General features: G+C 40.3%; 2 protein-coding genes across 2 annotated transcripts in view; one reads left to right on the top strand and one right to left on the bottom strand.

The window, feature by feature from the left end:
• The window catches only part of tfap2d (transcription factor AP-2 delta (activating enhancer binding protein 2 delta)), a 23,098-nt gene extending 9,880 nt beyond the window's left edge, over nucleotides 1–13,218 (bottom strand). Inside the window, exons 1-4 of the mRNA XM_010782864.1 lie at nucleotides 13,091–13,218; nucleotides 11,956–12,474; nucleotides 7,936–7,996; nucleotides 1,378–1,543 (exon numbers count right to left, since the gene is read on the bottom strand). Of these exons, the coding sequence (XP_010781166.1) occupies nucleotides 1,378–1,543; nucleotides 7,936–7,996; nucleotides 11,956–12,474; nucleotides 13,091–13,129 (785 nt within the window). The 5' untranslated portion in view covers nucleotides 13,130–13,218. The remainder of the gene's footprint in view (nucleotides 1–1,377; nucleotides 1,544–7,935; nucleotides 7,997–11,955; nucleotides 12,475–13,090) is intronic.
• hsh2d (hematopoietic SH2 domain containing) overlaps nucleotides 1–15,412 on the top strand; it is a 364,522-nt gene that overhangs the window by 116,024 nt on the left and 233,086 nt on the right. The gene's annotated exons all lie outside the window — the stretch shown is intronic.

Genomic DNA, 15,412 nt, shown 5'->3' on the forward strand with positions numbered 1-15,412 from the left:
TTTCTCTCCGCCTCATCAATAATACAGCGCTGGCAACTCTTGCTTTCCTCTGTTTCCTCCTGATCCTGGCATGCCTTTGGCTCTTGGTCTCGCCTCCCTCTCTTCCCCCCTCTCTCTCCCTGCCATGGCGGCGCGTGCAGGCCGGCCCCTCGCTCGCCCACAATAAGTCTTTGTGTGCGCTGCAGTATATCCTCTGTTTCATCTAGGGCTCCAAAGACTCAGCCAATGTCCCCCCCCCCGTCAGAGATTACGCTTTAAAAAACGGTTTTTCACTTTTAAAATTCGCCCCCTTTCTGTTCACAATACTCTTCAGTGACATTTTGTTACAGGAACATCAGGGGGACGAAATAACAAAAATAGTTTCAATAATCTAGTAGAATCCATATGAACAGCCCTGTGATAAAATCTACATTTGACCATGAATGCGGCTTTTAAATTTCTGATTTATTCTTTTAGTTTTGATGTTTATCGACCATTTCACTTGGTACTTGTACACATTTGTACTCGTGCATAAACCTGCAGCCGCAAAATAACACACGTTTTTGTTTGCCTACATGGCTTCAATATTTTTTTGAAAATACTATCAAAATTGTGACCAGGGATCAGTGAATTTATTGGGAGCATCTTTATGCCTTACATTTAATATTAAATGGTCTGCAATAGGGATCAACCTAAGTACTTTTCTCTTAATTACTAAATTAGCTTCAAGTTTAAAAAATCGGTCCTCTCTCTAATCAATGTAATTCCCTATACAACCCCTGGGGCTGAACAAGACTGGATGTGTGTGTGTGTGTGTGTGTGTGTGTGTGTGTGTGTGTGTTGTGTGTGTGTGGTGTGTGTGTGTGTGTGTGTGTGTGTGTGTGTGTGTGTGTGTGGTGTGTGTGTGTGTGTGTGTGGTGTGTGTGTGTGGGTGTTGTGTGTGTGTGGTGTGTGTGTGTGTGTGTGTGTGTGTGTGTGTGTGTGTGTATTCTCTGCTATGGACCAGTCTTGTGGTTTTTATCTTAATGTGTGCATATGTATAAATGTGGTCTGTTGATTGTGTAATATATAATATATATATGTTTATGCCATATTTTTATATCATATTTTTATTTTTAATTCAGGATTGGGGAAACGGATTCCGATCTTCTCTGTCTGTACACACAAACTGTAGAGGATTGACAATGAAGGTGACTTTGATGTGTGTGTGTGTGTGTGTGTGTGTGTGTTGTTGTGTGTGTGTAGTGGTGTGTGTGTGTTGTGCTGTGTGTGTGTGTTTGTGTGGTGTGTGTGTGTGTGTGTGTGTGTGTGTGTGTGTGTGCGTGTGTGCGTGCGTGCGTGTGTGTGTGTGTGTGTGTGTGTGTGTGTGTGTGTGTGTGTGTGTGTGTGTGTACTGACCTGCGCAGTATGCCGCCCAGTAGGGAGGCGTTCAGGCACTCTGGTGGGGACAGTCTTCTCTTCACCTCGGCGATGGTGACTTTGTACTTGGAGGTGGAGCTGAGCAGGGACAGGCGGCCCGGCACCGAGCAGAACAGATCTGTAGGGTTCACCACACACGTTCCCCCTGCACACAAACACAACACATAGCAATGTTAGGCATGGAGGAAAAGTGTCTACTATAGACAGGAAAAGGAATAGTTTAAGAAACCAGAAATGTAAATGGTTGTCAGTTGAGTCACTTGATAAGGTTGTATTGTTGAGTCACACAGCACACCTTTCCTTTTACACAAACTCTGTTGTCCCCTTTTCTTGAACTAAGACAAACAGCCCCGTTTATCCCTATCATGTTGTTTTTTCTTTTATACTAAAATTGGATTTTCAATGATCAGGACGTTTTTCATGGAACAGTGAATAATCACTTCGGTGTTGCTTTTGTAAAAGCTGACAGGAATCGTTGCAAAAATAACTGGCTGTGTGTTGTTTTAACAAACAGCCACTATATTACATTGTGTTTCCCCTGCTATAAGAGTGAATACATGGCTGGCAGACGCATTTATCTAATGAGACTGAGTGTCAACAGACAAACAAACATGAAGCATTGCAGCACCACTCAACAGTGGAAACATTAAACAAAGAAAAACTGTGAAGCAATCCAGCAGATTTAAAACCCTTCACTTGCTCTAGGTTGATAAAAGCTTTTTATAAATCATTGGTGAAATTGTACGTTGCACCTATCCTGTACTACAGTTACCAATGATGGGTCAAATGGAGGAGGCGTGTGGTGCAGAGCGTTGGTGTTGGGATCAGGGGGTCACAGGTTCAAACCCCACTGCAGTCAGCGTATTGTTGTGTCCCTGGGCAAGACACTTCACCCCAAATTGTCGCTTTGGATAAAAGCGTCTAACAAGTGACATGTAATAATGTAATGTCAAAACATCATTACCCACCTTATACTTTGCATTTTTAATAACAGTTTGTTTTAACATCGCACAGATTACAATACGAGAAACATTTGGGCTATTTTGCTAAAGTTCCATCGTAGACACAAGAGTTTTGTTGGGTCTTTGTAAAGATGCATTATACCAATGACACGTATGATATTTTTGGTAACACTGATTTTAAAGTCTATTAAAACATTGCAAAAATCCAGGTATTCTGATCAAACTCAAGTGCCTCCATGTGTGTCAACACTACACACACATCCATCAACAGCATGTATGATAAGGATTACAACATTTGATTAGATATGGATCAGTAAAGTGTGAACAATGCAAGGAGGATATTCTCAAGTGCAGATCATTTTAATAATAATAATAATAATAATAGATGTTTACTCCCTGAAAGAGCAACAAGAAAATGAGTGCAAAGCCAGAAGCAGTGCAAATATGATGGGACCTCATTTAGTTTGAGGGATACTTCATTCTGTAATAAATTCTGCAAGTAATGAGAGGTTGCTGCAAGAGCATTTTTCTCTTATTTTTGAGTGTAGCTGCTTCCAGGTCTGTGCTGAATATAACCCCTCAAAATCAATGCAGACCTTGAAAAGCCTCCACTCATAGAAAATACATGTGCATTTTACTCTAATGCATAAAAGTATGAATGTATCCTCAACCCTGAGGAGGGTAACTTTGGATTCGTACAAACTTTGTATCAGATCTCCCTTATTTGTAGAAAAGCAGCTATATATTGGAGGATAATCACAGTTACTTTCCCTGTGTCTTATAACATTAAAATGATTCATCAAACAAAGATATTTTTATATTAACAGCCTTTCTTTTGTCACAGGCAGTATGTTAATCCACATTTGTGTTTACACTGCCTCAAAAACCTGCCTCCAAACCCAAATTAAGGACGCGGCCTATTTGATCTTTGCACATGAAAACCATGCATCTCCAAAGTGTCTCCTTTTCAAGAGCTAAGAAAAACAACCCTCTTTGAGCTTTGTAGAAATATATTTCACAGATAATCCAACTGATCTATGTATTTTAAGAAGCAGGTGAAGTCTTTTAACCCATTTGAAAACCATGAATCCTTAAGTTTATCTGAAAACTGACCAAATATTTGAAGATACACCTTTTTTTCCTGGACAAGTGGCTTGTTCACAGCCTTTAAAGGCAACATATATATTATTCAAATCTGAATGCAATTTGATATAAAGGCACATTTGATCCATACAAATCTAGTATCTTCAAACACCAGTGGTGAGATCAATGTGTTTTTCTCCTTTTCACTTGTTAAATATTACATTTATTACAATATAATATGTATATTTCTGTTTCAGCTCAATATTAGTCTGTACAGTATGTAAGAAAAGCCTGCTGTAATCTTCAATAAAAGCTTCCCTTCAATTACAAACCACCGGCTTGTGTTCTTGAGGCTTCTAAATAAACGATTGGTGTTGTGATGGTGAAGGCTCTCACATTATTAATTACACCTGAATCAGTGTAGCTGCATCCTTCTGGAATAAATCGACTGCTCTGCCTATTATTATTAAACTTTCACTTGAACTAACGTCCCAAGCAGCTGAAACGCAAGGTTTCTGTCTGATGTACTGTAGGCTATATTCTATTATTCATCTGCCTCATTATCAAATCTAACAGCAGGGTGTGTCGCTTTGTTATTAGGCCGTGCTGGATATGATGGAATGAAGAAAGGGAAGCCATTTAGGCCGAAAGAACAACGCTGCAGGCGACGATTGGCTGCACACCCAATCTTTCCAGGCCATGTGGACTATTTGGCCACCGAGTAAGCCTTGTATATGAGCAAGTGTAACCTATATTCTTTGCTCTGTGAATCTATTATTTAGGTTCAGCAGAAATGCGCTAGTTTCTCTGGCCGCAGGAAGGCAGTCAGACAGAAACATGTCAGCCAGGTTCAGCACCACGGACAGCGACGCCCACATTTCTGTTAAGCACCTCTTGTGCAGAAGTGGAGGAGTGATGACGTATTGTTGTAGACCCGACACGGAAGTTAGCATTGCAAGGGTTCCCTCAACAAAATATAATAGGATTTTTCCATTGGATTTCGGAATATTGCAGAAAATAGGATATTAGGCATGATCACGGCACCTTTTGTTCAGTAAGATAATCTCCACATATTCACTCAGATGTTATAACTTTTGAAGCATAGGCCTAAATCCAATCGCTAGAAGTTAAAAGCTAACGTTGGGCTATAAACAACCTGCATTAAGGTCACATGACTTCATGTCACCACCGCTAAACTAAAGGGCGGCTAATGTTTGACGTGAGGACGTTTGTTAGTTTAGTTACTTGTTAGTGCTATACCATTTTTATGACAGATAAGATTGAGAAATTCGCATTTAGTGGCCTATTTTATGTCTATTTTAAACTTTTGAATCGAGACCCAGAAGTGCTTAAATGCAAACTAATTTCCGGGTTTTAGGACTCATTCCTGAACCTCTATTATGTGGCAACTATTGTACTCCAGCACTTTGCGCAAGGCAGTAAGGGAGTGGTATTTCACTATGGCATGCAAAAACGTTAGATTGCAGGTCGAGGGGAATCCATTGATAGTTTGGTTAACTCATATGTGTGTGTGTGTGTGTGTGTGTGTGTGTGTGTGTGTGTGTGTGTGTGTGTGTGTGTGTGTGTGTGTGTGTGTGTGTGTGTGTGTGTGTGTGTGTGTGTGTGTGTGTGTGTGTGTGTGAAGTCCGGCTCGTCTGTGTCTGCGTGTGACACAAACCCTGCAGACCTGTCTGTCAGACTCACGCGCTCTGACAGGGGCGCGCGCCTCTGAAAGCCGTGTGTTCACATCATATTAATTCCCCTAAAAATGTTTTGATTCAAAGTAGTTTGTATTTCATGTTGCCAAGGGCAATCGAAAAGAGCTATTGCCGGTATAGTGCAGTCAGTGGAGCGCGCGGGCCCAGAGGCGATAACGGTATTTAAACGGAGAGTAGCCTCGGGCTGCGGCGCGAGCGGCGGGCGGGATCACACGCGGAATCAAGCGCCTTTTACGAGTTTGCCACGAAAATTAAAGAAAAAGAGACACGGGCCAAATGTCATTCTCCTCATATTCTAACAACAATGTTTATAGCTCCAATAAACAGCCCGCCAATGTCTTTAACAGAATAGAGAGATGCACGTGCACGGGAGGTGACGGGGGCGCGCCTGACAGATCTGCTTGATCTGAGAGAAGTGGTGTAAAGTAAATAGGTAGCCTACATTTACTCAAGTAGCATAGCCTACTTAAGTAAAATGTTGAGAGAACTGTTCTTTATTTGAGTATTTCAATGTTTTGCTACTTTTCATTTCCCACTGCAATTCAGAGGTTAACATTTATGTAATATTTAGTTACTTTGCACAATTGGATTAATGATGTGAAATATAATCAACACTTAAATCCGACTTTAGTTCCACCTGGAGTAAATTCACAAGCTACCCTGCAGAATACAAAGTCATTAGCTGCACCTTTAATGATCAATAATTATAATCAAAACATATGATAGGCTTTGTATTAGTCTGAAATGGGCCAATCTGCATAATGAGTCATTTTACTTTTTGTACTATATTACTGTTATACTTTAAGTAGCATTTTGAATGCAGTATACTTTTGCTTGTAACAGATACTTAAATACAAGATCTCCTTCTCCCACCTCTGTTTGAGCATGCTGTCTTAAAGCTGAACTGGAAAAGGGGATAGAGCGGGATGATTAAAAACACAGACGACTCCCCCTAAGTAGGATCCGCGTTTCTTGAGTGATTTTCTTTTGAAAAAGGTTATGTGAATATTCATGCCGCCAAAGCCGCAGTCAGAAAGAACAACATTAATATGATCTCGGCTGAATCCGGGGCCCCGCGCGGCATTAGCATATCAAAGCGTGCGCCCGAGGCGAGAGAAGCTATCGATACGGGAGCGCGAGGTAAAGCAAAGATTATTGGTTGTGATGGTTGCAGCGGCTGAGCTCAGGGCCAAATACGGCGCACCATTAACCGAAAGTGATAGCGAAGGGATTCCCGCGTCAATCCGAGAGAAAAGCCCCAACACCTAGAATGAGCTGATGAAAAATTAAACCCGAGACACAGCCTTCCTCTCTCTGTGAGGAAAAAAATACACATAGTTTAAAAATATCTATGGCTTTGATGGAGCTAAAAGATGGAGTGGTAAACCCAGACTAGTGAGGAAATAGGCTGGCCTGATGTCTGAGTCCATCCATCTCTTAAAAGGCTTTATTTTAGTGTATCTGATTTAACAGTTAGCCTAAATAACAATTACAGCATTTAAGATGAACAATTATTAATGTTATCTGTCTACATTACAACCCATAAATACATAAGACAAAATAATAATATTTGCCCAGAAGCTAAATGAACATTATGGGCAATCATTTACAAAATACATTATTAACCTATAATTTAATTTGTAGACCCTTTAGTTTGTTTATTGAAGCCTCATAGCCTTTTAGATATTATTTTCGAGTCATTGTGTTTTTAAAAACGATTAAAAATAGAACTTGTAGCAAACATAACAGGGTTATCACTTGTAATAGTATCCATGTTTTCCCATTTTTGCTATTAGGGGAAAGGTCATGAGCTGCAATGTTTGGGGATCATGGTGATTTTATGATCCAAAATAAGCATGCATATTACATTAAAACAGTGTGTTTATTTAATAAGAACCGTCAGTGTGCTCTGTTAATAGCCTACAGGTTTGACTTCAAACAGGAAGTGTCTGTTATCGTGCAGTAATGATATAAAATGTCAAATGCACATCTGGGTGAGAACTAGGTGTGCATTATAAAATCATACTATTTTTGTTTTTTGTGCACAATTGAATTTACCTGGAAAAAACGTAATAACATTTAGAGTGAAAGACAGAGCTGGGAAAAGTGCTCAGATCTTTAAGTTAAAGTATAAGTACCAGAGTGTAGGAATATTCTGTTACAATTCAAAGTCCATTCAAAATGTTACTCAAGTAAAAGTACAAAAGTATTGGCATTCAAATATATTAAAAGTACCATTATGCAGAGTGGTCCATTTCAGGGTAGCCTGTGAATTTACTCCAAGTGTAGATTTAAGTGTTGATTATATTTCACATCATTTATCTGTATATGTAAAGTAACTAAATAAATGTAGTGGAGTAAAGGTACAATATTTACCTCTGAATTGATCACAAAGTACCTCAACATTACATATAAGTAGTACTTGAGTAAATAATTTACACCACTGAGGAAGTGTCTGTTAGAATAATGCAAATAATAGTAAGTACACTATCAAATCATATTAAATCATGACTTTGTTGACATTTTAATTTCGTGGATATAAAACTCGATGACGTTTCAAGTGACTGATAAAATCCCAGTTGAGTGACAGTCCATTTCATAGTGGAAATGTGAAGCAGCGTGTTCAGTGTGTTGGTGTTTAAATGGAGCCGCTCCTGTAACGTGTTGACAGCAGATAAGAGAGAGGAGCAGTTCCGCTTGTTTGTCTGTCTGCTCGCTGTCGTGTTGTGTTCACGGTCCTCAGGTACAACAATAGAGAGAGAATAAGCCCTTACCTCTCTGGATGACGCCCCCTCGGCCGTTCAGCACGAGCCCACACTGTGCTTCCACGGAGCCCTGCGGAGACACGCACTCATTAGCACGAGCCCAGGCAGGTGAAATCACTTCACCCAGATGTGTTTCACACCGCTGGAGCACAGGGTACCCAGCTGCTTCAGAAACACCTTGAATTAATGGGGTTTCTTTTGTTTTTCTTGCGAGATGTGATTCTTTCTGATAATCAATTCACCATCAAAATGTTTCCTCTAACAGAATGTAGGCCTATGAAATAAGGCTATTGATAATTGCAATGACAGAACAAAGAACACTATCATTTAAACATACATTTCTTGACATCAGCAGCTAAATAGTGGATCATTATTCAGTATTATGTGTATGGATCAGTGGTTCCTTATCATTGGCTTGTCTCCATTTAAACAGTACGTTCATTATTATGTACCCATCCCATTGTGATCATTTAAGCAGCATCAAGGTATTAGAGTCAGTCATTCATAAGAACACATTGTGAATAGGTACAAAACAAGATTTTTTTGTGTAGCACAATACATGATTCGATCCCTTTAGGGCTGCCCGAACCACAGGTTGTGAAACACTAAACAATTTAGGTTACATTTGGTTATAAAAGCTAACACATTTTACATTACATCCGCTAAAAAACATTGGCCCTTTGAGCAATAGTCAGTGGTGAAAGCCTTTTTGTTAGAAAGTGAACGTCACTTAAGGATTTGAGTAAAATTGAGGGCACAGTAAGATAAAGGATGCAGCTCACGGCTCACCCAGAAACGAGCTTAATTTGAAAGGCTTCAGGCTAAAAGCGAGGACAGCACACCTCGTCCAGACTGAGAATGAGCTTTAGTGTCCAGAGTTTGGTTTCAGCCACCAACCTGTTGGGGATCACTCTATATAGCACACACCAATACACACACAACAATACAATAACACTGACACACAACAAGCTGCCAAGGGAAATAAATCACATGAAGTCCCTGCATTTCCCTCATCTATGGAAAGTATTCAATATACAAATAGGAATTGTGCTTGTTTGAACGGTTAAAAACTAGTATTGCTTGTCTCTTCACTATAACTCCACAATATATAGGATGTACTCAGTAAACAGGTTTCCATATATGCACTGCATGTACACAGTAACAAGCAAGCAACAAAAACAATACACACACAAGAAGCTGTATTAAGGCTTATAGGAGAAAGGGAAATGTCACATTAAATCACTAAATGTTCCCCATTCATAAACGGAAAGACAATATTCAATATGGCTCTACAAATATACTGTAATGTGTGCTTATTTGACCTGCTAAAATCCATTATATCTTGTCATTTCTCCGCACTATAACTCCATACAACATGACTCAACCCTTTATTTATTCCCATACATTAAGTAGTAAACAGGTTTCCCTGAATGTATGGAAACTTGTTACAGTCGCCATTTTGGTCCAGATCAGACTCGCGTGCTATCAACAATGTCATCAAGAAAGAAGAACACGCGCTTTTATTCAGAAAACACTTAATCCCTCGTGCGAGCCTCGAGGCCTGGCCCACGCAGAAAGCCTGATTAAAATAAAAGTGAGAAAAGGGAGCTTGTTGTAGTTCTTTCTTAACCAGCTCCTGTTCCCTTTTCTTCTATTCCGAAGCTAAAGTGATTATAAAATCAATATACAAAACGCAGAGGTCTTGCATGAATTAGCTTAGTGACGGGAGAAAGGTGTGGCAGCTGCTTTTGTTCAGCATGAAAATCTCTTTAACGCTCAAACATGCGACCGAGCTGCACGAGACCATGGCCGCATCTGTTCCGTTCAGACATCCGCCTCGCGCGAGCTCAGGTTCACGAACCGGCTCTTTCTTTTTCTCAATAAAAGGGTCAAACCTGGGCTCTTTTCAAGTGCTAGCAGCTTATGAGATAAATATGGTATTTGCTTTAACAATGATAAAGTGAGAGCCTTGAAATTAACATAAAATAACTTACTTTGTATCACTACTACTATTAACTTTAAACGGTTGCCTGATTTAACAAAACATATATTTACAGTAGGCTAAATTACATTTTGTTTTATCGCGGAATTACCATTAGTGAATTTCGCATATAAAAAGCACATGAGAAATTGTGATAACATATAATAATGATAAATAAATCATGCAGGCACAATTGTATTTCTTATACCTTGCAATAATATTTAAGAACAGTTCACGTTATTTTTATTTAATCATCAACAGTCTACACTACCACACCCTTTAAATACAAATAAATACATGAAGCTGAATAATGTTTGGAAAATTACAGAAAAAAACGAATGACATGTTGTGTTTTTTTTAACACAGAATTTACATTATTTAATCCTAGAAACCGTATTTAAAAAGTGCATGAGAAATAGTGATGAACAAATAACAAATTGTAATTCTCATAAATTGCTGCAATATTTAAGGACAATTCAATTTTTTAAATGTAATCCTTCCACTTCCTTTAAATAAAGTAAACTAAATTAAAGAAAACTGAATAATTGTTAAAAATAATAAAAACGTATTTTTATCGCCTTTAAAATATAATTGCTGTTATTATTTATACTATATAAAAAGAGTGTAAAAAACGTAGCGAAAATGACGTCTACACATTTCGATAAAAGCGACTCTGTATCGAGCTGATATGGAGTTGGTAAACAGTAAACGTGACGGAAATGATGTGTCGCTGTGTTAAAGTGTGTTTAACTAGAGACGTGTTTTAAGCAGCTCAGATGTCGCTGCATAAGCAACAAAGTTGATTGACGTTAAGTCGGTAATTGGATAAACTACGGTGCTTTATGGTGCTGCAGCAGGGCATTGTGCTCTGAACCCCGATCCGTTAATCCGCCCTTTACCGGAGAATAGAGCAACCAGCGGCTTTTCTCTGCCTCAACAGACAGCCGGACACACACACTCACACATAAGCACACACACACTGACACACACAAGGGCCGTGCGATTCATCTCCACCATTTCTTTACATCGAAAAGAATTATGTAAAATATGGGTCCCGTGTGTTTCAGGGCAAAATAAAGGATGGATTTCACAATGGGATTGTATAGACTGCCAGTCAATTAACCTTTAGAAAACAGGCCGTTCTTTCAGAGGCGCTGCGCCGGGTGCACTTGACATTTACTCAGCCTGTTGTACAGTCACGTTTGGTTTGGCAACAAAATCATCTCAAGATCCAACATTATTTACTCCAAAGTAGGACAGAGTGGGTAAAAAACTGCAGGCTAAGTGTAATGCCGCTTGGTCTGTGTCATAGACAGCAGACAGGAGAAGTAGACAGGCAGACAGACAGACATCTGGCACTGTCTTTCTGTTCAATATTAGGGAATGGCTGTTTGCTGGGGGGAAGAGGGGGGTTCAATAGTAGGCCAGTGGGGCAGGGATACTGGGTCTTGTAAGGGTTTGTATTTTATCATATCTCATGGAGCGGTGTTAATAAACCAGTGAAATGCAATGGATGGTATAGTGTGTACAATGAGGTGTTGATATGAGCATGGGCGGTTCTAACAACTGTAACACTGAGATTGGGCCCCCCTGTGGCCCCCTTAAAAAATAATACATATGATAATGCTATTTGGGAAGTTTTGCAGCCAACACTATACTCTAACTTGGGCCAAAGATAACTGGAATGGGGTGTAATTAAATACATTGAAACTAAGTTACTGTGAGAACTCCTGTCACTAACACTAACAAATATTAAGAAATACAATATTTGGCTGCAACAATAGGCTATGTCTTACCCTAAACTGCATTTAGGTTCATGGTTAAGTAAATCAAGTAACTACAATTGCAACTATGCCCCTGACACCAATAATGGTATTTTATATTTGATGTGCTATGACTTTATGAACTGAGTTTACATCTTGAACACTGTCTTTGTCTCCCTTGTCCTCTCATTCAATATTTCCCCCGGCAGTAAAACTTGTCTAGGACCGCCATTGGATGTGAGGCCTGGAGGTGGTGTGTGTGTGTATTATCGGACAGAGTGTTACCTGCAGATCTTCTGACCCGGACGATGAGAGCCCCAGGCCGCCGGCGGGCAGCAGCCTCTGGTCCGCGTGGTGCATACCGACGCCGTAGGCCTGGGAGCCGTGTGACGTCATCAGCGATAGGTCGTGGCGCCGATACGCGTCGAGACAGCCGAGCTCGCGCCGCTGCTGCTCGTCCAGGCACGAGGACTTGAGAGCCGAGCGAGCATTGTGCAGGTTGATGAAGTCCGCGGGCTCTCCGTGGTGGATCTGCTGGTAGTACTGGCCCGAGTGCAGCGAATTGAGCCCGTAGGCCTCCGGGGCCACGGCCGGGTGGGAGTGCTGGAACTCATAGTGGAAGGACTGGTGGTGCAGGGGCGTGTACTGGTGGTTCGCGGAGAAGTAGGGCGAGGCGAACTCCGTGCCCGCGGGCGCCGGGTAGGTGAGCGGGGAGGAGGAGGAGTAGGCGACCGAGGAGTTGGCCACGGACTCCAGGCACCCGAGCTGCATGAGTCGGTAGCTGTTTGATCCGTCGTGACGTATCTACAAGATAATAAAGAGACGGGGAGATATATGAGCCGCGTGTCATTTAGCATCAGCCGTGGTGTCTCCTCTCTCTGCCTCCCAAAACACACGCAAAAACACAACTCACACACTCAAAGCGTTTTTTTTCTCCACTTTAAACCACCTGAAGGAGATGTCATTTCCACACGCCCGGGAGGGGAACACGGCAACAGGAGCCATCGGTATTTTTCCCCTCTCCCTTTGGCATGCCTGTCACTCTCCTTGCAGCGTTTTAAAAGGCGTGCTGTTATATATTATTATTATTACCGAGCTGCTGGCAAATGTACTGTCCCTGCTCTCTCGCTCATTGTGGATGGGAGGTAAGCAGAGAGAGACACAGCGGAGTGAACCGCCCTAAAATGTTCTAATCACACTGTTATCTGCTTCCACACACATAATAAAAAGCCCCGTTTTTACCGGTTGCTGCACTGAGATGAACGACTAATTTCTCCCATGCATTTAATTATTTTATCCAGTAGGCTAATTCAAGTAAACGAGGATATCCTAATGCGTGCGTAATTCTAAACCAAACAATATTTATTCTTCCACACACCTACTATAATTTCAGTTATAAGTAATTAAATTATTAGCCTACCTCTGCGTCGTGGACAAGTCCGGGGAAGGTCGCTGACATTGTGTTTTTTCTCCAAAGTGACCCCGGTTTTTTTTTTCTTTCTCCGCTCTCTGGTCCGGTTGAATGGTAATAATAAAAAACGCGTTAAAATCCTCAAGAAGCAAGAGAAATGGAAAAGTCCCCCTCGCCTGCTCTCGGTATCGGCAGAAAGCAGGAGCGTCTCCCCTCTGCACGGACGGGGCTGGCTCACGGATTTTGTACTTGCAGGGTATTTCTCGGCTGATGTCGTAGGTCCCTTGGTAATATAGAAGTTTTGAAAATTAAGCATCAGCACTGAGGAATGGGAGGACAATAGACGGAGCGGAGCATCCCAGGAGACAAGGAATAAATATTGTATCTTCGCTTTAATAAGGAACCGAGTGCTTCTTTCAACATTTTCTAAACGCTTTTTGTGGACATTTTCCCTTTTTGACCCATTTGTATTTTTCCACAAGACTCGCTTTCGACGTGTTATTCTTTTTTTTTAATTCACATCGGCAATGTTGATTTTACAAAAAAAATGTACGGATTTTCAACGGAAATGTAAGTTTGCTTTGAAATATTATAGCGCTATTTTGACAAATAGCAACAGGATAAAACGGCATTTTCGTTTGTTTTCAGAACAATCTTGAGATGGATTTATTGATCTTCGATGGGGAATTTTCTTTAGAAACGGTGTGTTTTCGATGCTTTCTGCATGCCTTAGATTCATTTGATTTTTTTACTGTTTTATGGCATTTTTTATTCTATGGTTTTATTCCATAATGAAATATTTAAAAATGTATGCTTCACATTTCCAGTAGGGATTTATTCGATGTTACCACAACGGATTTATTAATAAGATAGCATCCTATATTGAGTTTATTAATCAAAATGGCTTCAATTAAAAACCTTTATATACAGTGTATTATGACTTAAAAGTATTTTATGTGCAAATGTGCTAAAATATTAATCAACGCTGCTTTTTTTCCGTTTTAGTTATTTTTTACTCTTGCTTTGAATATTAGACTATTTTTGTATTTCTTTTCATGGGAGGAGGGGGGTTACTATGAGTGTTGCCTTTGTGAAAAGAGACCTTCTTATTTATTTTCAAATCAGCATTTTATGTGTATGTGTGACTGAAAGAAACGTGCGAGGTTTAAATGGAAAAATGGATGAGTGTTGCTTATTATAATTATTTATATTATCAATGTCATTATTGTTATATTTCCCAGCTTAACGGAGCCATTGTTGTATACAATAATAGAGGATTTAATTGTTGTTAATATTTATTCGAAATAACACACTTCTTTACCTTAAATTATTTTCTGACGTTTTTAAGGACAACAACAAAGCATCAAACAGTAACAGGTGCACAGAAACCACATGCACCGCGATATAGCCTAAATTATCAGAATGAATACACAGCCGATTGCTGCCTTGCCCTTAGGCCACCCGGGAAGCAACAGAGATACAAAACGTAAAAAGCAGGAGAAGCCCAAAGCTTGTGGCCACAGCCTGAAGAGAAGCAAAGGGAAATAAAGTAGAGAGAGGGGGGGGGCTGAAGGAGGAGAGAGAGAAGAGTCTGACAGATTTCCTGCCATTCAAAACAAACCAGAGAGAGAGAGAGAGATAAGCCCTAATCAGTCTTGTTTTTGATGTTTCTTTTTTTTCCTGCTCAGCTGTAACTGTAACCAAAGCGACTCCTTGATATTATTAAAGTGCAGGCTGCAGACGCCGGGACGCCGGATTGACTCTGCACTTTAATTAACTATTTCCCCTCCCATCTGTTACCGCATCTCTCTGGCCTAATCGCTTACAATAATAATATTAATAATCACAACAACAACAAATATACGCTATAATAATAATTTGTCTAATTCAGACGTGTAAATAACACAATAGATGTTTGTTTTTTATAGAGAATTTAATAGAAAATATATGTTTTTGCTCGTTTTATTATTGATTTTTCCTCATATGGTGCCATATCTCCAACTGTAATCACGTTGGTCACAGAGCTAATACACCCCCCCCAAAAAAACAAGCTTAAATATTCCACAAGATCTCCCCTTTTCTTCTTGATCAAGACTGTCTAGCCTTTAGTGAAGCAGTCATATCTGAAAAAAAGTCCACAACAAACACAAACGGTGCCTTAATAGCCTCCTTTAAAAAGTTCTCAAGGCCTTTTATATTTTAATTAACCGGTACCGATTGTTTTGCCTCGGGGCTCGACGTGAAACCTCTGCACGATGAGACCGGCGAAGGCCGGTTGTCGCGCGCCAGGTATTAAAAAACGAAAGAGAGAGAAGGAGGGTGGAGGGAGGG

Source organism: Notothenia coriiceps, unplaced genomic scaffold (genome assembly GCF_000735185.1).
Source record: "Notothenia coriiceps isolate Sejong01 unplaced genomic scaffold, NC01 NC01_scaffold00024668, whole genome shotgun sequence".
NCBI lineage: Eukaryota > Metazoa > Chordata > Actinopteri > Perciformes > Nototheniidae > Notothenia > Notothenia coriiceps.